The following is a 20,680-nucleotide window of genomic DNA, read 5'->3' on the forward strand; positions in this document are numbered from 1 at the left end:
CCAGATGGACTCGACTGGCCCAGTTGAAAACTCACTGAAAAGGTTCTAGCCTGGGGTTGTATCTAGTCTTTTAAATGTAGCTCCCTTCTTCTGGCACCGACTGCCAGCTTTGGAGCCCCTTAAAATTCAGGCCCCAAGGGGCCGCACCACTCTAGCATCTTCCTTTTCTTGGATGATGCTATATAGCAGCAGACAATCATTTACTTGCAAGGCACACTTCCTCCAGCCCCATTTTAAAATAGGAAGGTGATTGCCTTGTTAACGGATGTTGCTGTGATGCCGACCCATGCCGGGGGATTCGGGGGTCTGGTTTGCAAGCCATAAGGCCCCTTGTAACACTCCTGCTTTCATGTTGCAGGGCAGACACCTGTCCAGGAAGAGCAGGGAGTAAACTGTTGGGCATCGGAAGGATTAATAGAAAGGAAAAACACTGCTTGTAGAATGAGGCTGTTTAGTGCTTGCTGCAACTGAATCTAATAAACCTTTAGCCTTTTATTCTGTTTGGTCCTTTGTCCCTGCAGCTCTGTCTGGCAATGAATGATATTAAAGTGGTATGGTCAAGAGAAATGAGATTAGACAGGAATAAAACAGGCTGGATGCAAGGGCTAAAAGGGCAGCCTGTACCTTATTGAAAACAGGAAGGAGAGATAGTAGCTTCCAGCAAGGGAAGTGGAGACTTCCACAGAGAGGCTCTAGAGGGGCAGATCCTGGCAATCCTGGCACCGTTTACATCTCCCACAGCAGATGGAGCCCTGGGTTTTCTCTAGAGGTTTGATACAACCTGGATTATTTTTTAAATGTCCATCTGGGGGCAAGAAGGGCTGGTTTCATGGGCATGCTCCATCTGCTTTCTATGGCTCTGCTACCACAAAGCAGCTATTACCCTGGATTAACTGGCCACTTGCACCAGATGCATGTCTGCTGGCAGGAGAGTTCAAAGCAGCCAACATGCCAGTGAGTCCAGTCCTCTGTTTCCATTTGATTATTACCTGGGCCTTTGCTTCTGACATCACTGGGGGCAAAAGAAGACCATTGTCCTAAATAGGACTCGAAGTTGCCAGCTATGACATCTGAGCACCATGCCCTAAAACAGGGCTGGCATGGGTGGTCCCTGTGTGTGGCACTTGGCAGATTGGGGAGGGGATGGGGAGCAGAAAGAAGAGCGACAGATCGGGCAGGGGAAGGGGATTGGAGTGGGGTTGGGGAAGGGTTCAGGGCTTAGGTTTTGGCATGCCTGCCAAAAAAGATTGGCCTTGAAAAGACATCCGTAGCACTGCTCAGCATGGTCAGTTTGCAAATGCTGGAGTGATCTGCGGGGAGACATACACATGCTCCAGGAGAAGCCAGACAAACCTAGGGCCTGCTGCAATATACTGGATGCTCACAAGAAAGGAACAGCAAGCAGGGAAGGAGAACCTCTGCTGTCGTCTGCAGGTGTATAAAGGAGGAAGGGTAATCTCCCGCAGTGATTGATTTGCGGTCAGGTTACCAGGAGCACCCATCCATCTAGCTGCCTGTTCATCGATCCTGTCGGCATTCTCTGGTTGCTGTTTCACTAGAGGCAGAGTGTAAACCTGTTGCACCGTGTCCAAGCCTGAGCAGTTAGCTCCCTTGTTCCCTTCTAGGAGGCAGTGAGGAATTGATTGCTTTGCGATGACGTGGGAAGCTCTTGCCGTTCAGCTCGGTTCTCCTGGTTTCGTTTGACATCTCTCTAGAGTATCTGGGAGCCAAGAGTTTGGAGGGTGGGGAGAGGGAGACGTTAAAAAACAAGCCTGACATATTTTTGGCATTCGTCCTATTAACGATCGAGAGTACAGAGGAGGGGGCCTGTGAATATAGTGGTGGATTCCATCTCCTGACATCCGCTGGCACCTGCAAACTCTACAATGCGAGGTTGGAAGGCATTGCCGAGCCTGACCCATTTCCCCCAGGGCGCTGTTTTGTCTTTGCAGAGTCTGAACGCTCTCCCCTGCTGCAGGACCTCGGGGTGGGTAGCAGGTTCAGTTTGTCACTGGCACCTGCTGCTGCATAAGGCCTGGAAACTTCAAAGCAGCATAATGTACAATATAAAATAATCCTCCACTCCTTTTGGAAATGCTGTGCTGGTCATTTCTGATACCAGCACGGATTTCTAACCTTGCTGGGAGGGTGAGGTAGTGGTACATCCCTGAGCTTGCAGGGAAAGCAGGGGCTGCACATGCTTGAGCAGCTGTTGCCCTGTGTGTTACTGCACTGCCAGACTCCTAGGGCCAGCTCCGTTCTTTCCTGCACACTCTTGTTTCTGCATGAAAAACCCTCCTACCCTAAGCCTGGCATATAGTGGATCTCGGGGTAGGACAAAGTCCTAGGTAAGTCAGACCTTTTCACACCCCTCTACATGGGCCTGGTGCGAGGCAGAAGTGACTCAAAGCACCCACGGCAGGCTGCGAGGGCTACTTTGGGATGGAAAGCCCAAAGTCCAGTGCTGGTTAGGAGTGATGAAGCTGTTGCTTGGAGCCCTCACGTTCTGCTCTTCCAAGCGAACCGCAGCGGGGAGAAGCATTGGTGCTTTTACTGGAGATGACTGACTTCTAACCGTGGTGCATACATGCGCTCTCTCTCTCTCTCTCTCTCTCTCTCTCTTTTCCAGCCTCTCTACAAGTGGATATCGTTCCGAGTCAGGGGGAGATCAGCGTCGGAGAATCCAAATTCTTCTTATGCCAAGGTGAGGGACAGCTGTGCTTTCATCTCCATTCATGGAGGCCCCTTTGGGAAACCTGGTTAGCATGGTACAGCCAGGGAGAAAGCCTGTGTTGTGGGTGTGGCTGCGATCTCCCAGCAAAGATGATGGGTATGGGTGTCCTGGGACAGAACCAGCACGGACCTCCAGGGAGAGAGGGACGCTCCAGTAAGCATCTGTAAACAGTGAAACCTACTGAGGATGGCCCATCAGCCCAGGCAGAGCAGCACACGGACACCTCATTTCACAGCATCTGCCCTCCGCTTGATGGTACCCCAGAGGCCTTACTTCTGAGACTGAGATTTTCAAAATCACCCAGGCTATTTCTGTCCCAGTTTCCAGCATTGTGATGGGAATTTGGGAGCTGTGTCCTTTATGCATCCAGGAAAATCTCTCGTCTCAACAGTCGAGGATTGTAATTCCTCCAGAATCCTGCATTTTTAATGACTTCTCTCCAGCACCCAGGTGACAGCACCTGGACTCACAGTAACTACCCTGTCCATTCTCCTGGGTAGCATTGTGGAACACTGCCCTCTTCTACATTGCCCATGCGGTACCAGACAGCCTACGCACTGCTGGATACAGGATGCTCTTCAAAACCAGCTGGTGCAGCTTGTCTGGACCAGTTGGGTTGCTCATTAAAAATGAGCTCAGGACACCTGTATGCTGGAGTACAGCACAGAGCAAAGGCACAGTGGGGCTTAAGTGTAGCTGGGCGTGCAGTCTTGCCCAAGAACCAGCTTCCCCAGAGACTCTCTGCTCTCCAGCATGTTGGATTTGTGAAGCAACATCTCAGGGACAGTTTGCAGTGGAGGAAATCAACTGTCCTGGTGGGGCTGGAGAATGGCATAGGATGTGGCATGTGGGCTTGTGAGCAGGTCCTGGGGGTAGAAGCAAGCCCTCAGTTGGGCCAAATGGGGTCCTCTGGAGATGGGACTCAGGCCTTGGCTAGCTGACGCGTTCTGTTTCTTTGTCTCCAGTGACTGGGGAAGCCAAAGACAAAGACATTTCCTGGTTCTCCCCCAATGGCGAGAAGCTGACACCCAACCAGCAGCGCATCTCGGTGGTGCGGAATGATGACTCCTCTTCCACACTCACCATCTACAACACCAACATTGATGACGCTGGCATCTACAAGTGCGTTGTCTCCAGCGCAGAGGAGGGCGAGTCCGAGGCCACGGTCAACGTGAAAATCTTCCGTAGGAGCACAGCTCTCACCTTTGACTTTGCATGGGGGAATCTGGGTCGGCAGGGAGCCTGGTGGGAAGACAAGGCCCTGGCCAGTTGGGGGAAGCTGGAAAAGCAGGAAAGGAAGTCTCAGGTCAAGGAGGAGAATTGCTGGAAAGTGAGAAGAGGCGGAGGAAAGGGAAAGAGCAGAAGTTTAGGCTTTGTCTGGGAAGGTGGACAGTGAAGGTCACATACGAGGGGAGGCTGGGAGTTGGACGGGTACCTGGCCTGGGAGGAAAGGCTTGAAGGTAGAGAGGGAGTGAGGCCTAGGCCTGGAAAGGAGATGGATATGTGTAGAAGGGGAACCAAAAAGTGACCTACAGCTACCATGCTTACATGTTCCATGTCGCGGTGCAAGCTTTCCAGACAGGCGCATGCCTAGACTTGCTTCACTTTTGCTTTCACTGGGGTCGTGGCTTGGTAATTGGACAGCGGCCATGGCTCTCTGGGGAAGCCAGGCACATTGCCCCTTTCCCTCTTGTGGCTTGCAGAGAAACTGATGTTCAAGAATGCCCCCACCCCCCAGGAGTTCAAGGAGGGGGATGACGCTGTGATCGTGTGCGATGTGGTCAGCTCTCTGCCCCCCACCATCTTCTGGAAGCATAAGGGCAGAGACATTGCCCTGAAAAAGGATGGTAAGGAAGTAGGGGGCTTGGCGCTGCCAGGCAGCAGAAGGGGCAGTGGGTCACAGGGGAAATAACGGTGGGTGCAGCGTTGCTGGATGAGGGACTGTGTCCTGGCTGTCTATGCATGCAGTCCACGTGCAGGCAAGGGGGTGAAGTGCTCCAGTCCCAAGTTTTACCTGATTTGCTCTGACCTTGAGCGAGCCACTTCCTGCTCAGCCAGATTCAGCGGTTCAGCTGCAGAAGTGAACGACTCCTGTACCTGCCTATGCTGGTCTCCCTCCCCAGTAAACCAGGACTAGCAGCACTAACCCAGATCCTTAGTTAATGCCTCTGAGAATCACAAGCGATGGATCATCTGGAAAATGGAGGTGGTGTTTTCAGGAGGAAGATCCCATGTATCTCACCTAGTTAAAAAGCCTGGTGTTTTAACTGGACTCTGGATGCCATAGAGAAAAAGATAAAAATGCCCTGCCCAGAGCCCCTTTGTGGCCTCTGTGCTGGTCCAGGAACACAGCAGTGGTTGTGACCGGTTGGTTCCTGGAGGTGACCCCAGAGTACAGTCTCCTGCCTCGGTGGCATTTCCCAGCTCCTCAGCCCAGACACCAGGTATGCATAGCTGAGATCCACGCTCCACTTCCCTTTCAGGAGGGAGTTAAGCTGCACGTGGCTCATTGGTTCAAGCCAGATAGTGTTTTAACCTACAAATAAAATAAAATACAATAAAAAGTGTCAGGTGTAAACTAGCAAAGTGGTTTATCTGCACTTCTTGTCTGTTTGCTCTGAAATTAAATTGTTCCTAGTTGAGGGTTTCCTAGCACGTCAGGTCCATTAGCATAGGGGATGCTGTTAATATGATGCAAAGGGAAGGTACTTCTCCAGTCTGGGAAGCAGTTGATGTACCTGTTGATCAGAGCTGGCTTCAGAGGATCCAAGGGTGAAGCTCTCTTTTGTTTGTCTCTTCCAGTTCGATTAGTCGTCCTGTCCAACAACTACCTGCAGATCCGGGGGATTAAGAAAACAGATGAGGGGACGTACCGCTGTGAGGGCAGGATCCTGGCTCGTGGGGAGATCAACTTTAAGGATATTCAAGTCATTGTGAATGGTGAGCAGCTCAAAGCCAGGGCAGCCACAGTGACCAGTTGCCTGCGCTACCGGCTGCTGTGCTCCCCGCTTTGATGGAAGCCTCGCCATCAGTTCATACATACAAATTGTCGCAAGCTTATTAATCTCACTTTGCTGTGTCAAATAAAAACACCCGTGAAATCAATTGGACGTTTACAAGATGTTTACAGAAAATTATCCATGTCCAGAGGAAGCCTGAGTGTCTTGTGACTCAGCGTGAGGGATTAACTTTGTTTGGCTCCCAAAGAGTGTTTTCTGTGCAGGGAGCCCCCAGCCCCCCTCTCCCTGGAGACCTCACCTGTCAGGCGGTGTGCTCCCTGATCTGTGCATGCAGCAAAGGGTGGGAAGTTACTTTGCACAGTTTTTTCTTGCACGCATGCTGTGTCCTGCGCTCCCTAATTAGGCTTGCCTTTCTTCCAGTGCCTCCTTCCGTCCGTGCCAGGCAGAGTACAGTGAATGCCACTGCCAACCTCAGCCAGTCTGTCACCTTAATATGCGATGCTGATGGCTTTCCTGAGCCAACCATGAGCTGGACAAAGTAAGAGGCTCTGAGCTGAGTTTCCTTTGGTTGTGAGCATGGGTGTTTCCCCCCGGGCTCCCTCTGGGCCAGCCACAGAAGTGGAGGCAGCATGTTCTCTTGAGTATTGTGGGCTATGCTACAGCAGTGTCCCAGGGCATTGGAAAGCAGATTCACTTAATGAATAGCTCAAACAATAGCATTACCGGCAGTAATGGTTCACCCACCATTAGCATTCTTTGCCCAGTGTTCCCGTGCAATTTGAGAGAATGGATTAAACCTAACGAGCCCCAAACTGTCCCTGTGAGGTGATGGTGTATTATAATTATGCTCATTGCACAGCTGGGGAAAACGAGGCACAAATAGATTCAGTGCCTTGTCCCTGTTCACAGCGTGAGCGCCATTATGTCAGCAGGAGTTCTTCTCAGCAGGCTTTAGATTGGTCCCTAAATCAGTGGAAAGAACCTAGGTGTCCACATTTCCCAGGTCCTGATCTGACAATTGGGCATGTGCTAGAGGTGGGTTTGGTGGGCCCTGTGCTGCTATGCAGATGGGGATGTTCCAAGGTTTGGGCTGGCAGTGGCCAGGAATCTGCTGCAGGGGTGATGAGGGGGAAACCCTGCTTGGGGCAGGGGGGTTGAGCAGCCCCAGCTGGCTGCTGTTTAAGGTGCTTATCAGTTCTGCAGGCCAGGCTTGCCTTAGTGTGTGAAGGACCATGTGGGGCAGGGCCTCGGGGGAAGGAAGCAGCTGTGGGGTGGCGAATAGATGGCCCAGGGTGGGTGAAGGTGGGCAGTGGTGTCAGGGGAAATCATGTCCTCTTCCAACTAGTGTAAACTTAGTGGCTAAAATCAACCCCACACCCACCAGCCCGCATGCTTTGTGCCCGGCAGGGATGGAGAGCAAATAGAGCCGGGTGATGACGATGAGAAGTACGACTTCAACTACGACGGCTCCTGGCTGACCATTAGGAAGGTGGAAAAGAGTGATGAGGCAGAGTACATCTGCATCGCTGAGAACAAGGCTGGGGAGCAGGATGCTACCATCCACCTCAAAGTCTTTGGTAACTGGGGCCCTCACAGGCCTATTGTGGTTTCCCCCCTTCCTAACTGAAGAAGGGAGACCAGCGGGTCATCGGCAGTTCTCTGGTAGGGGCTGGAAGCCATGTGTCCTGCCTAAACCAGGCGGCATCTGGTGTGTCTCAGACACAGGGTGAATTCCCATGTCAGCCCCTTTGCCATTGCTCTGTTGTTTAGCAGATGAGGGTTGCTGCCAGGGACTGTGCTACAGACACCAGGAGTGTCCTGTCTCCTCTCCCGTGTGTACAGTGCAGTCCCTGCAGCGGGCCAGCACGAGGCTGTGCTGAAGCGCTCCTTGCCCCCACTCCCGAGCGTACTGGATGCAGAGACCTCGAGGGTGGCAGTGGGGTGGGTTCCCTGCAGCAGTTTATTGCTTCATTTCTGGGTTTGGAGCAGGCCAGGGGATGGAGGGTGGCACTTGAGTGCTGCTGAGCTGGTGTAGATGTACCCTAAGTGACAGACGTTGCCAGTGCTATCACACAGACCCCACTGCAGATGCATGGCACTTCTATGCCCCTCTGCTGCGAACCCCAGTGATGAGCACAAGCATAAAGACTGTCACTGACGTCTCGTGCCCGTGCCCCGTCATGCCAGCAGTTCCTTGGAAGTGCAAACATAGTTTCTTTAATGGTAGCATTGACTCCAGTGTTGCTAATCCCAGGTGACCTTAGCAGCAGCTGAGTAAATGATTGCTCTCCCTTTCCAGCAAAACCTAAAATCACCTACGTGGAGAACAAAACTGCCATGGAGCTGGAGGACCAAATCACGTTGACCTGCGAGGCTTCTGGAGACCCGATCCCCTCCATCACCTGGAAAACTTCTACCCGCAACATCAGTAATGAAGAAAAGGTAAAACCATTCCCAAAGACGCGACCTCTGAAACAGGGCATGTAGCAGCTCATCCCTCACTCTCCCAGCCCTCTTGGCAGGGCGGGAAGACGGGATGATGCCACACAGATGCACGCTCTGGTCCTGGGGATGCTCCCTCCTTCCGCATTGCAAGGTGTGAGAAGCACCTGCAAACCTTTTATTATTGTGAATGGGCCAGACCCCAGCTGGTGTCAGTGAGGCCGGCTCCCCTGGCCTCAGCTGAGCAAAGCTGAGGATCTGCCCCACCACCACCTCTTGGTTTCTGCTGCTGTCCCATGAGTTCTCTGAGTACCAGCTCATGGACACTTTCTGCAGGACCTTCCAGAGGATGTGATGCAAAACCTTTTTCTAAAGGTATTCCCACCCTTGGTCTCCAGCGCGGTGGATAGGAGCAGGCCCCACTGTTTCAGTGCACTCAGTGACCTCATTGGGATGCTGGAGCTATCCTGGGCAGAGAGGGTAACAAGCATCTTTCAAACATGAGGTTTTATGGACCAAAATGAACCTGTTAATTCTCTCTCGCCCTCCTGTATCGTACAAAAATGCTGCACGTGCTCTGGGCACAAAAGCCTGGTTGCCTTTGTGTTCACCTGTATCGTTAATCACACATCAATACCATTTTGTGCTCAAATACAAAAATAATTAGCAGTTTTTAAAAAGTGTATTCCTCCAGCTTTGATTTGCCACTGGCAGCCTTAGAAGTGTATCCGAACAATGTTCGGGGACCTTTGTCCATTGTTGCAAGTGTTTCATAAAAGGCAGGCGAGCAAGAAGGGAGAACACAGTCCCAAAGCCAATATACCTGTAGGCCTCTGGGAAATTAGCTCTTGTTCATTAGTGAGGCTGTAACAGTAGGCCATCTCTAGGGTCATGCAGCCCGAACCTTTTTGTGGGGTTGATTCAATTTGAAAGCAAGGGGGTTCAGTAGTGCATGTGATGAAGACAGATGGAACTCGACATTGTCTTCAATCCAGCCATACAGTCTATAGCTTGCATTCAGCTTCTAAATGAGCCCTTTATGTTGTCTCGGGGATTTCAGCTATTTAATGTATTTATGGATGGATAACCTGTTACCCCAGATGCCAAATGCTACCGGGCTTGATCCTTCCACTGTAGAAAAAGCATAACTTCTGCTGGAGTCAATAAAGCACCCCGTCTACAGCCTGGGAAAGTTGATAGAAAGGCTTACCACTGCCTTCCAGGAGGTTTGACGTAGATCCACAGTGTGCCAGACAGGTAGCCTCATGTTCCCAAGATGACCACATCTGGGGGTTGCTTCATCTGGAAGCATTAGACGGGAGACCAGGGCTACTGAGACAGCAAGCCTGCATGTGGGAGAAAGAGCAAGTAATAGTTAAGAACCGGAGTGAGACTGATTGAAGTAGAAGCATCCCTGGGGAACCCCCTTTCCATCATAGTGCCCTGTCTGTCTGCTCCTCTTTAGCTACCAAGAACTCTGCTGCAAACTGCTAACTATTTTTGAGGCTTTCATATATCCTGTTGATGCTGTTGAGTTGGTGATTTATATTATGGAGCTATGGTGCATATCGGAGCAGTTTCCTGTGTGGATGGGGGAAAGTACACAGATTCAAACCACATGTGTCTGATGGACTGGCTCAGTCCTTTGTTACAGGGTTTGCTATCTCATTATGAAGTGCCAGGCACGTACTTTCTTGACAAGCTTTTGTTTGTTTTTGAGCTGTTCCTGTTCTGTCTAATGTTCTAGGTGCAGATTAATGTCGCAGGAAAAACTCAGCAGTTAAAAATGACTGTGAAAATTCCTCTTTCATATGTCTCTCAGATGCACATGCAAACACACATATCAGCTGCATCTTCAGCTGCACCCCTCCTGCTCCCAGTAAAGCTTAGGGAAGCTGATAAGCCTTGACTTCGGGACAAGGAAGAGTTTCTAAACGTGCCCAAGTCCCATTTTCAAAAAGGACTTACGTCTCATCAAAAGACAGTCTGATTTGGGCTCTTAAAATCCTAAGTGACTTTTGAAAATGGGATTTAGGCTCCAAAATCTGTTGGGGCAGGTTCTCGTAGGCATCGGAGCCCCTTGCCCATCAAAATTGGAGGCCCCTCATCTTAGTATCTTTAAATATCTGGAGATGAGCCACTTTTGAAGTCATCCCAAGGCTCTGTCCAAAACCTAAGAGCCTAGAGGGCAGGCAGAGGAACAGCAGAGAAGCTGTAAGTGCCACAAGATGCTGAACTTCCTCCAGAGGAGTGCATGATAAACGGGTCCCAGTGCGCAGTCAGCACCAGGGCCTCCACGGTATGTGCACCCCAGGACCACACTTCTTCTGCTGGACAGCCTCATGCACCGAGGACTCTGCACTGGCAGAAGCAGTGAAGTATGCGCGTACGCTAGGCGAACTACAATCTTGGGAATGGCTGTAAAACGTTTTGAGGGTGACGTAGCCTAAGATCCCTGCTGGTAGTATGTCCATCATCCTCCTTCCTCTTCAGTGCACCTGCTCTGAATGAGAGAGGGAGAGAGGAGGTGTTTCCTGGCAGCTTGCTAGCTAGAACACACCTAATGCAAGTGAAGTCCTTGGTTATGTCCAGCTGAGGATCTGGCCTCCACCTGCTGCAGAAGACTGGCTCAAACACAGATCACCCAGGAGCGTCATTAGTGATCTCCCATTGATTCAAAATACCCTTTGTTTATCTTCCCATGAGTATTTATCACTGCTGTGTTGGCAAATGAATACGCCTTTCCTTTGAGCAATACAAGAGGAACTATCCAGACAGCCACTCAGCAACCTCACTGTTGCAGCCCAGCTCATGAGGTGTAGTCCTTTCTGTCTGTCTTGTAGGATAACAACTGAGATCCAGTAAAATTAGGTGCTGATCTGGTTTATGTTGGTGTGTTCAGGCTTCCCTCTTTCAGTACAGATGTAATGATCTTGTCCTGGTGGGGAGAGACTTGCTTGGTGATCTAGCCACTCTTACACGCAGGCCCAGGAACCAGTAGCCAGGAATGGCATGTGCTCTTCACACTGTAGAGGATGTCTCACACCACCTGGATAACAAGTGATAATAAAAAGCTCTTTTATAGTCTGTACTGTTCACATCTTGCCAGTGGACACCAAAGGAACAGTGTCTGCTTTGCTGCTGCTCCCAAGCTTGTCAGAAGCTGTATTGCCTGTTACCATCCACTTGACAGCAAGGCAAAGGTGTCAGTCAAGGACTAGGTGTGTGCATTCTCATTTGAGTCAAGGAGGGAGTTGGAGAACAAGAGAAGGTGCTAGATGCGGTGATTATCCTGGCAGGGAGAGTGCTGCACACGCTTCCTTGTGGAACAGGGTTCTGTGCACTGCTCTGCTCTGTTTCTGCAGCAGGAGCACACATTGAGAGGGAGGGAGGGTAAGAAATTAGTCCTTTCTGATTTACCTGCAGATAACCCTGTTTGGGCCACACTGACCCTTGATTTGGGTGGTTTCTCTCTGCCAAGGCAGAATCTGGTCTTCTGGCCCCAGACAAGAAAGCGTTGAAGTAATCAGCTTAGAAGCCAACTGTATATGGGAGAGAAGAATGCCAGTCTCATGCAGGGCTTTGTTCTTTGCCAGTTCACTTGTGGCTGTGGCTTTGTGAGAGCAGGCAGCACACTGCAGGAAACAAGCTGTCTTCGGACAGGAATTGCAAAGTGAGGTAATACCATTTACTGAACCAATTTGATAGCTGGAGAGATGTCAGACAAGCTTCCAGGCACAGAATGCCCTTCCTCCGGTCTGGAAAAGAAGCTGACACGACCTAAGCTGTTACTTCACCTTGCAACTCCTGTTTCTTGCGTGTGCCCGGGACCATCAGGGCTACAACACCGTTTGTGTGGAACTTCAGCAGACACAGAACACAAGATACCAGCTTCTGCCCCAAATTGGGTCTCTTCCCTAATGGACTTGATGAGAGTGCCGGCGTAATGCTGCTCTTGTTCTCTGCTGCCTTGTGCACTGCTGACAGCGGTGTGCACGCGCCAGTGCAGTTGCTCAGCCGGCCCTGCAAAGGCACTCTCACAAGTTGCCCGGTTCTTAAAATGGAGCAGTTTGCACAGATCTCACACTTCAAGAAGGTAGCACAGCTATGATATGCACCCCCTTTTGCTCTTCCCATTTTGCAGAAGTTTCTTGGCATTTCCGAGAGGTCGCAGGACAGTTTTGGCCCAGAATTGTTTCAGGTAACACAGTTGGCTCAAAACATCTAACACAGTTGGCTTAAAAACCTAGAAACATTCAAATGAAATCTGTTTGGAAAAAAATATCACAGAGGTCAGTGCTGGGATCCCAGCATTTCTCTCTGCAGTGTTTAACAGGGTGCAAATGTACCAGTGCTAGGCTGGAGCAGTGGTTTTCAAACTGGGGTCTGCATACCGCCACGGGAATGCAGTGCTTTGCCAAGGGCTATCTGCCTAAATTTTAATAATGGAAGTGGAGTTTCTAATTGGTCAGTGCATGGTGACTAAGGGCATGGGCGTCTTTGTGGATGTTCCTCCTATGGCAATGACTATGCAGAGATGTATCAGGTGTGGGTGGGATGAGCAGCAATATTTTGCAGGTAAAGGGGTACATGGAGCAAGATAGCCAGAGCTGGGATTTCCTTTCAGTGCATTTCCTTGTCACAATCTGGCCTGAGTGAAGTGTCAAAAAGGAAATACAAGAGGCAAGGAAAAGCCCAGACCTGATTACAAAGAGACAAAACTTGTGCTGTTGTAAATCAGTGTTGCTGCTTGTCGTCAAGGAAGCAATGTTAAAGCAAAATACAGCTGTTAGATGTCGGGGGTATTCATAATGCACGTGCAGATCTTTGTCAAGCAGCCTCCGCTCCCTTAACCTGTGATTTCCAAACTTCGTTTCCCTTGTGCCCCTGCCTTTAATAACATCTGCATATGGATGATTTTATATTTAATATTCGGGGGGTTAATTTAATTAGATATTCCTTGGAATCCCTTGAATTCTCAGATGCTCCTATTTAATTGCTTGTTTCGAAAGAGAGAAACTTCCTCCAAATGTGTGAGGTGCTGACCTCCTTTTCTCCTAGGGAGCATGAGTACTCCTCCTGCCTCCAAGGGGTTTGGGTTAGCATGAAGCTGGCCAGGGTTGAGAGAGCAGTGCTAGTTAGCTTCACCCTTCCACCAGCCACAAAAGGTGAAAAAGAGGCCACGGCACAGAAACACAAGCAATTCAAGAGACTGGAAGCTGGCTTCTCTCCTTCTCCATCTACTTCCAAGCTTGCAGAGATGGAAAACACTGTAAGGGAAAGACAGAGAGGACTGAACTCACTGCTGCAGGTGCTGCGTGATCCAGAGGCATTTTCCCACCAATATGGGCTCATCTTAAACCACCTTTCCCAGATGAAGGGTTCAGCAGGTGATCGCTTCTAGACTGAAGCGAGATGGCTGCACTGATACGCAGTGCAGCCATCTGGAGTGCCAGGGAAACTGGTGCAGAAAAGTAGGTGAAGCATTGGAAAGATGGCAGATTTGCCTGTCCCTTGGCATATCAAACTGGAATCCTGGAATCTCTTAGCCAGATATTTTGCACTACAGTGGGGATGGGGGAGTAGGACCTTGCTGCAGCGATTACAACACTGTGTTGAGAGTGGCCATGTTGAGTCCAGCCACATGTAACAAGGGTTGTGTTCAATTATTGCATCTTGCTTATTAGGCTTCCACAGAGCCTAGGCTTGGTTGGGTGCCAGATGTACCATGGAAAGTCCCAACCAGTGCAGGGCTTGGTGAATTCTCTCTCAGGTGGGCTTGGCATGGGGAGTGACAGCCAGAAGCAGGATTATGGAGTCAACCTCAAGGAAGGCAGGTGATGAGTAAAGAGAACTCCTTCACCAGGAGGTATTCTGAGATGAGGCTGTCTGCACTGCATTAATAGTTCAGTCTCATTGTGTTTGCTGGTCACCTTTACTTTCACTGGAAGCGCTTTGGGAAACAATATTGCATTTCCCAACCTCATCTTCTGACCATCCATCTGTGTGTTTCTGCTGTGTCTCATGTATGCCGTTACCATCCAACCCTTGGCAGGGCTCACACCTTCAGGTCACACCTAAATGGTGCCCTGGCGGCTCTGATATTAGCAGGTGATTTTTGACTCCAGAACTGAAGTGGATCAAGTTGCAAATGAAACGGATGCTGCGGCCAAGAGTCTGAAAGATGATTGAGAGGAAAAAAGTGAACCCCACAAGCCCTGGTCCCTCTAAACGGGGTGGGAGTGACTGTGGCCTGTGCGACTGCCAGCTCGCACTGAAGGGGAACATGCATTTATTGATGAGGCTGGTGTCTGGCTAGACGGTTGTTTGTTCCAGTCCCTGCGAGGCCTGAGTGCTTCTGCAAGCACAGCTAGCTGGTGAATTCTCCAGCGGTGTTTAAAGGCTCCATCACCGCTGGGTTTTATTCTGCTCTGGAGTTCACATTTTTCCACTGCTCGGTAATTGGAGAGCTCTTATTCTTGGCACAGCGTGCATGTAAAAAGCACTGCACAAATGCATGGTGATATTAACAGTGCAAGCATTAATAATAACCCGCGTGTCTGTATGGATAACGAAATCTCCGTTAGGGCACCAGTTCTTTAAATATCTTTGCAGTAAGTGACCTGGGTCATTGGAATCGCTTCCACAGCACCCCGGGGGCATGTTTGTCGAAGTGGTGCGATGCAGCCAAGTGAAATATGCAGTCACTTAATATGGAAGAGCAGGAGCACAAAGTCTTTAAATACTGTTAGGCTAGGATTAATTGTTTTAAGATCCGTCTGTTAAAATTAAGATTCTGTATGCAAATCCAATTGGAAGTTACAGTGGGAGATGGAAATCTCAGTGCTATTTCCCCAGCCCTTTCTCTCCACCCACGAGCGGTCTGACTCAAACCCTGCATGTGCACAGGACTCAGCGTGATGCATACAGTATGATACGTAAAAACCGACACATTGTAAACTTCTATTGCTTTTTTTTTGTTGTTGTGTTTTATATCTGTTCTCTCCAGGCTTCGTGGACCCGGCCCGAGAAGCAAGAGGTATAAGATTACCAGACCAATAGCCAATCTCTTTTAGTTTTTTAAAGAATTGCAGATTAACAAACCGCTAGCACAATAACCAAGCCAACTAAGCAGTATTAACAACGGTACTAAATTAAAAGAATCAGCCGATAGCAGTAGATGTTATTTGGCCTGTAGTAACGTGTCTTTGGGTGAGCAAACTAGCTGCATTGGGAGGGGAGCTGGTGGAAGTTGTGCACAAGGCCTCAGTTTGCCCTTTGAAAAATAACCCTGTTCAAGGGGTGTGAAAACAAATGGGCAAAAGCTGTCCCCAGCTGCAAGCCTGGCTGGTGCCACCAGGCTGCAACTCTGAGACCGTCTCTCCTGTGGCCCTGGGAAGCCTCCTTGCTGCCTCCACTCCACTCCAACCCAACTCAACTATTTGCTCATTGCTGCCTTCGGTCTTCTCACGGAGACCAGTGTGAACACATTCATCTCCCAGTCAGTGCAGTTACTTCCCTCACCAGCTATTGTGTCTTTAGAAAATGCTGCCGAGTGCGAAATTCCCACTGTTTTCTTACTGTCTTTTTGTTTTGGAAGGGAGAGAATTGAGCACGCTTAAACAACACAACTTGGTGCAAATCATGTGTAACTTTTTATGTGAAATGGTGATTTTTTAAAAAATATATATTTTTTTTACCTGTTTGTGGTTTGTAGAGAAACTTCTCACTTCAAAGTGAGACCCAGTAATCTAGTTCCCGACCGAGCAGTGGCTCCGCTATAGAGTAGCGTTGGCCATCAGACTATGGTGACTGCATTCTGTGATCCTGAGAGCAGCATGGCGTGGGGTTTCAGCAGCCCGACTTACTATCTCAACCTGTGTGAAGCAGAGGAGGGCAGTGTCATTTAGACGAGGTTCAGCTCTTATCCAAGCCAGTCAAGGTTCATTTCAGATGAGGGTGAGGAATTCACTGGCCCCGTTTTGAAATAATCTGTTAGAGGAGGGGAGCTTGTGAAAATGGAAAACAGAAGCAGCGGGCATTTGTGCCAATTTCTGGTGAAGGATTTGGAATTTTTAGTAGCTGCCTCTTTTGTCCTGATGCTAATTCCAAGTATAATTGCATATCCTTTAATACGTTGTACCCTATAACTCATCTCTTTTATTAATGGCAAAGCTTATGCTGTTAAGCTCCTGTCTCTGAAATCCTTTCCCTCACCTGCTGCCATGAACGGGGCTCTGTAAAGGATGCTTTCCTGTCTGAGGGTAGGCTGGAGCTACCACTTGCACCTGCTTCAGAGGGACAATAGCTGTTGGCTCCTTTCTCCAGACCTCAGCTAGCTCCACATTCGCGCTCCCAAATCACACAGGTCTTGTCTCACCACTCCAGCCTGGACTGTACTGCAGGAGTGGAGGGTGACACAAGTAATCACTGGGTATTAACTGAGCAGACCCTTATCATCATAGACAGGTGTTAAAAGCTCAGTTATAAGCAAAGCAGGAACTATTATTAAGGTTTAGTTGTGAAGCTGACTTATCTGAAATGCTCCATTCCAGCATCATTGGGCCCCAAATTAACAGTGCCTTGTTGATAACTGTACATCAGCATGGCCTGGCAGTGATAAAGAGCTACAGGTGGGCCCTGAGTGGGAAGGTGAAAATGTGCAGCCAGGAGAGCTTTCTGGTCCCCCTCCTTATCCATGCCCAGTGGCTCGTATTTCAGGGTGCCGTTTAGCTAACAGTGCCCGTTGGCATGAGAAGTGGGTAAGGCATGTGTCTGTCTACGTGCATGGGGAGGCAGGCCTTGGGTATCCTAAAGCTGGGCTCTCCCTACTGCATGGGGATAAATACAGCTCCTTGTCCCTTGGCGTGGGAGAACCGAGAGTCAGGCCAACTCTTTCAGTGGCATCTGGGCACTCTGTGAATGATGAAACTGTGCTGCACTGCCAAGAGCTCAGAGAAGAAAAGGCACCGCTCGGCACCCCGCAGAGAACAGCGGAGTCAGTGATGTGGCATAGTTCACTACCTCTCTGCAGCGAGGCTCCCACAAAGCGGCTGCCCTTTGAGGCACATAGTTGTACGTTCCCTAGAGCCCACACCAGGAGAGGGTGCAGCCCACGGCATCTGCCTGGGTGCAGCAGTGCTGCTGCAGAAGGAACAGGGCAATGCTGTTGTTTTCCACCGCTTATCAATGAAGACTGATTGATTGATTTTTCACTTTCTGGATTTGAGGCTTGACTGGCTTAAATGACACAAATGTGCTGAGGCAAGAGATTCGGGTGGTGCCGGAGAGGGTGTGCGGCGCCTTCCAAGCGTACCTTGTTAAGAGCCAGTCAACCCTGCTTGTATTGAAGTGCAAGCTTCCCTGCTTAGGGGTTGTCAGCTCTGCACAAGAAGGTGCCTGTGCCCCAGGAGAGCCAAGTCCTGAGAAAGCTCCCTTGTAAAGCTCTGACTACTTCAATTCTTGGGAATTTATCATTTAACTCAGCCCCAGCTTCTTCTGAGAGAGCTGGGGACTTGCAGCCCTTACTGTTGAAAGCAGTGCTCGCAGGTGCTTGCATAAGGCAGCCCAAACTTGTTTGTATATAGTGCCCAGAAGCACGTTACCTGCTCCACAAACAGGGCAGCAAAGTGCCTGCCCTGAGGTGCTTATGGTCTGAATATTAGGCAAGGCACAGGCACCAGGAGCTGTGCCCCAGTGCTAGGGCAGATCAGGGGAGGGTGACACTCCTGCAGGTCTGTGGGGGTGCAGGTGGGGAGCAGGAGCACTTCAACTGCTCTGCTGGTTATGGCTTGGGGAGGTTTCAGCTGTGAAGGGAAAAGGAGGTGATTTTAACAGAAGTAGAGGCAGGGAGGGATGGCTGTGATCTCTCAGCACCTTGTGACCTGGATTTAACACCCCTTATCTGTGCACCACTGCCATTCATACGCTCCTGCACAGCATGGGAGCAATTTTGAGCCTGGCTGAAAGCCAGCCACTTCATTACTGGACTGGTTTAAGTCACAGGCCCCAAGAGAATGTTAAATGGGAGTATTAGATGGGTCGCTTCTTTCCCAGTCCTGCTTGCAGACCTTGAGCTACTTTTATAGGCTCAGGGGCCTTGGCCTCCTCTATATCTAGGGTGACCAGAAGGAAATCTGGGACATCCAAAACACTTCCCCTGCCTCTCCCAAGTCAGTGGTGCTGCTGCAGGCAAGGGCAGAGGCACAGGCACAGCGTGGCAGGGAGATGGACCTGCCTGGTGAACCATGCTGCTCCTCCTTCCTGCCGGACTGCGCCCCATTCCTCCGCGATTCCAGGACTCTCACTTTAATGTTTGCCAACCATTTGGGACTGGCCTTCAAAATCCGGGACTGTCCCAGGCAAACCAGAATGTATGATCACCCTGTTTATGCCAGTGCCAAACAGAAATAAGGAGGTATGTTGGTGTAAAGCGAGTACAGGAGGAGAAGAGAGTCAGGGCTCTGAGCTTTGGGCCTGTTGGAGACTAGCAGTGAGGACAGGCTTCTCCAGAAGTGCAGGGCAGTCAGAAGTGCCTTCTCTAGAGTAGCACTGGGCCTTGTGCTCAAACTCTGAATACTGGAGGTGCTTTGTGCATGCTCACCTTTCCTCAGACATGTATGAGACACTTTGCTTCTCGCCCGCCCCTGGGTGTTCAGGAATCGCTGCATTCGACCTGAAGCAGCAAGGAGCAATATTGCTGCCGCTGCAGGTTTCCCTTGTGGACCATCCCCGGCTGCTTTCAGGAGATTGCTTCCAAATTTCTGAGCACTGACAGGGCTGGGGGTGGACAGGAGGTAGATTTGGATTCATACCTGATTCCCTAGCCACGTGGCCTCCCCACACTGTCTGCCCTGAGCGGCTCCAGCCTGGCTCTGACTCTCGCCTTCCTTTCCTGCTAGACCCTGGATGGACGCATCGTGGTCCGCAGCCATGCTCGGGTGTCTTCCCTCACACTTAAAGACATTCAGTACACGGACGCTGGAGAATACGTGTGCACAGCGAGCAACACCATCGGACAGGACTCGCAGGCCATGTACCTCGAAGTGCAGTGTAAGGAGGGGGCGGCATGGCTGGGATATTTACTCCACAAGAGCCCCGCTGACCAGAGGGTTTGGGGATCCCAGGAACCGTGGCTTTGCCAGCTGTGGAAATGCCAGAGCAGTTTGGGCAGCCACAGAACAGGCGGTTCTAAGATGGGAGGCAGCATGACCTGGGATCGGGAAAGAAGAGCAGGGGCGCTTGATAAATGGCTGTGTGACGGACAGGCCTCGGCTGGTGTCAGCATGGCTCCTTCGCAGGTCCTTGGGATCTGGCCCGAGGTGCTTATGGTGAGGTTTGTACCTCCAGCGGTTATGGAACTGGGCTCTTCCATGGTGTTGATGCATTTGATGCTGCTGGGCCATTAAATCCCGTTCCCTTCCTCTGCTTCCAAATGGCCTTCCCCCAGCCTGGCAGGCAGTGAAGAAGACTGCTCCGTGTCCTGTCCCCTGTGGGAGGCACTGCCCTCCCTTACCCCCCACTCCCCAGGGTCAAAAAGATTGCTCTCCCTCCCTGGGGCACAGCATGCTGCCTGCCCAGCCCATCAGGAAGCGAGGGAAAGGAATGGGGCTATGGCAAGGCGTTGCCTCTCCTCTTACATTAAACAACATGGTCTTTGTTTCCAGATGCCCCCAAACTTCAGGGCCCTGTGGCCGTCTACACCTGGGAGGGAAATCAAGTCAACATCACCTGCGAGGTGTTCGCCTACCCCAGTGCCGTCATCTCCTGGTTTCGGGATGGGCAGCTGCTTCCAAGCTCCAACTACAGCAACATCAAGATCTACAACACCCCGTCCGCCAGCTACCTGGAGGTGAGACGGGGGCGCAGAGCGGGTGACTGCTTGGACTCCGCATTCTTGATGCCGAGTCCTGAAGGGGAAACCCCAGGGCTGCTCTGTTGTACACTGTCAGTCATTGGGGATTAAACATCTCTAGCCTTTAGGGAAGAGTGTGGGGGTTACCTGGCAGGTAGGAGAGGGCAGGCCTTGACATGGGATGGGAATGTCCTTTCCTTTTTTTTTTTTCTTGCCTTCTGTTTTCTGGCTATTGCTTTTTCTGTCCCCATCCACCTGGTTTCTGGGACTGTGATCCAACTCCATTTGTCTTTGAGGCTCAGCACACCCCTTTTGCTTCTGGGACACAATCAAAGGCAGGGTCGGGGTGTGGGGATGGAGCCTGGTTCTCCTCTCACTTACACCAGTGCAGAGCAGCAGTAAGGAGCTACACTGGTGCTCCCTTGACCCCCAGGTGACACCGGACTCTGAGAACGACTTTGGGAACTATAACTGCACTGCCGTGAACCGCATTGGCCAGGAGTCCTCCGAGTTCATCCTCGTGCAAGCAGGTGAGTAGCTTGTCCCAGGAGCTGCAAACTGATATCAGGCAATGGTTCCTGGGACCACCCTGTGAGCGGTCCATGGCTGGGGAGGGGCTTCAGGCCATGGCGAGCTGGAGAGATGAAGCAAAAGGCCTTCTCTTTGACAGACCTTTCTGCTTTCTCAAAG

At 50.7% G+C, this 20,680-nt stretch overlaps 1 protein-coding gene across 3 annotated transcripts in view; it reads left to right on the forward strand.

Moving 5' to 3' along the window:
* Positions 1-20,680, forward strand: part of NCAM1 (neural cell adhesion molecule 1) — a 217,208-nt gene that overhangs the window by 146,943 nt on the left and 49,585 nt on the right. For all 3 annotated transcript variants that reach the window (XM_059719683.1, XM_059719685.1, XM_059719684.1), the window contains exons 2-11: positions 2,630-2,704; positions 3,700-3,918; positions 4,438-4,581; positions 5,537-5,674; positions 6,115-6,232; positions 7,102-7,271; positions 7,994-8,136; positions 19,038-19,188; positions 19,803-19,987; positions 20,424-20,520. In XM_059719683.1, coding sequence (XP_059575666.1) covers positions 2,630-2,704; positions 3,700-3,918; positions 4,438-4,581; positions 5,537-5,674; positions 6,115-6,232; positions 7,102-7,271; positions 7,994-8,136; positions 19,038-19,188; positions 19,803-19,987; positions 20,424-20,520 — 1,440 coding nt within the window. The remainder of the gene's footprint in view (positions 1-2,629; positions 2,705-3,699; positions 3,919-4,437; positions 4,582-5,536; positions 5,675-6,114; positions 6,233-7,101; positions 7,272-7,993; positions 8,137-19,037; positions 19,189-19,802; positions 19,988-20,423; positions 20,521-20,680) is intronic.

This window comes from Alligator mississippiensis, chromosome 16 (genome assembly GCF_030867095.1).
Source record: "Alligator mississippiensis isolate rAllMis1 chromosome 16, rAllMis1, whole genome shotgun sequence".
Taxonomy (NCBI): domain Eukaryota; kingdom Metazoa; phylum Chordata; order Crocodylia; family Alligatoridae; genus Alligator; species Alligator mississippiensis.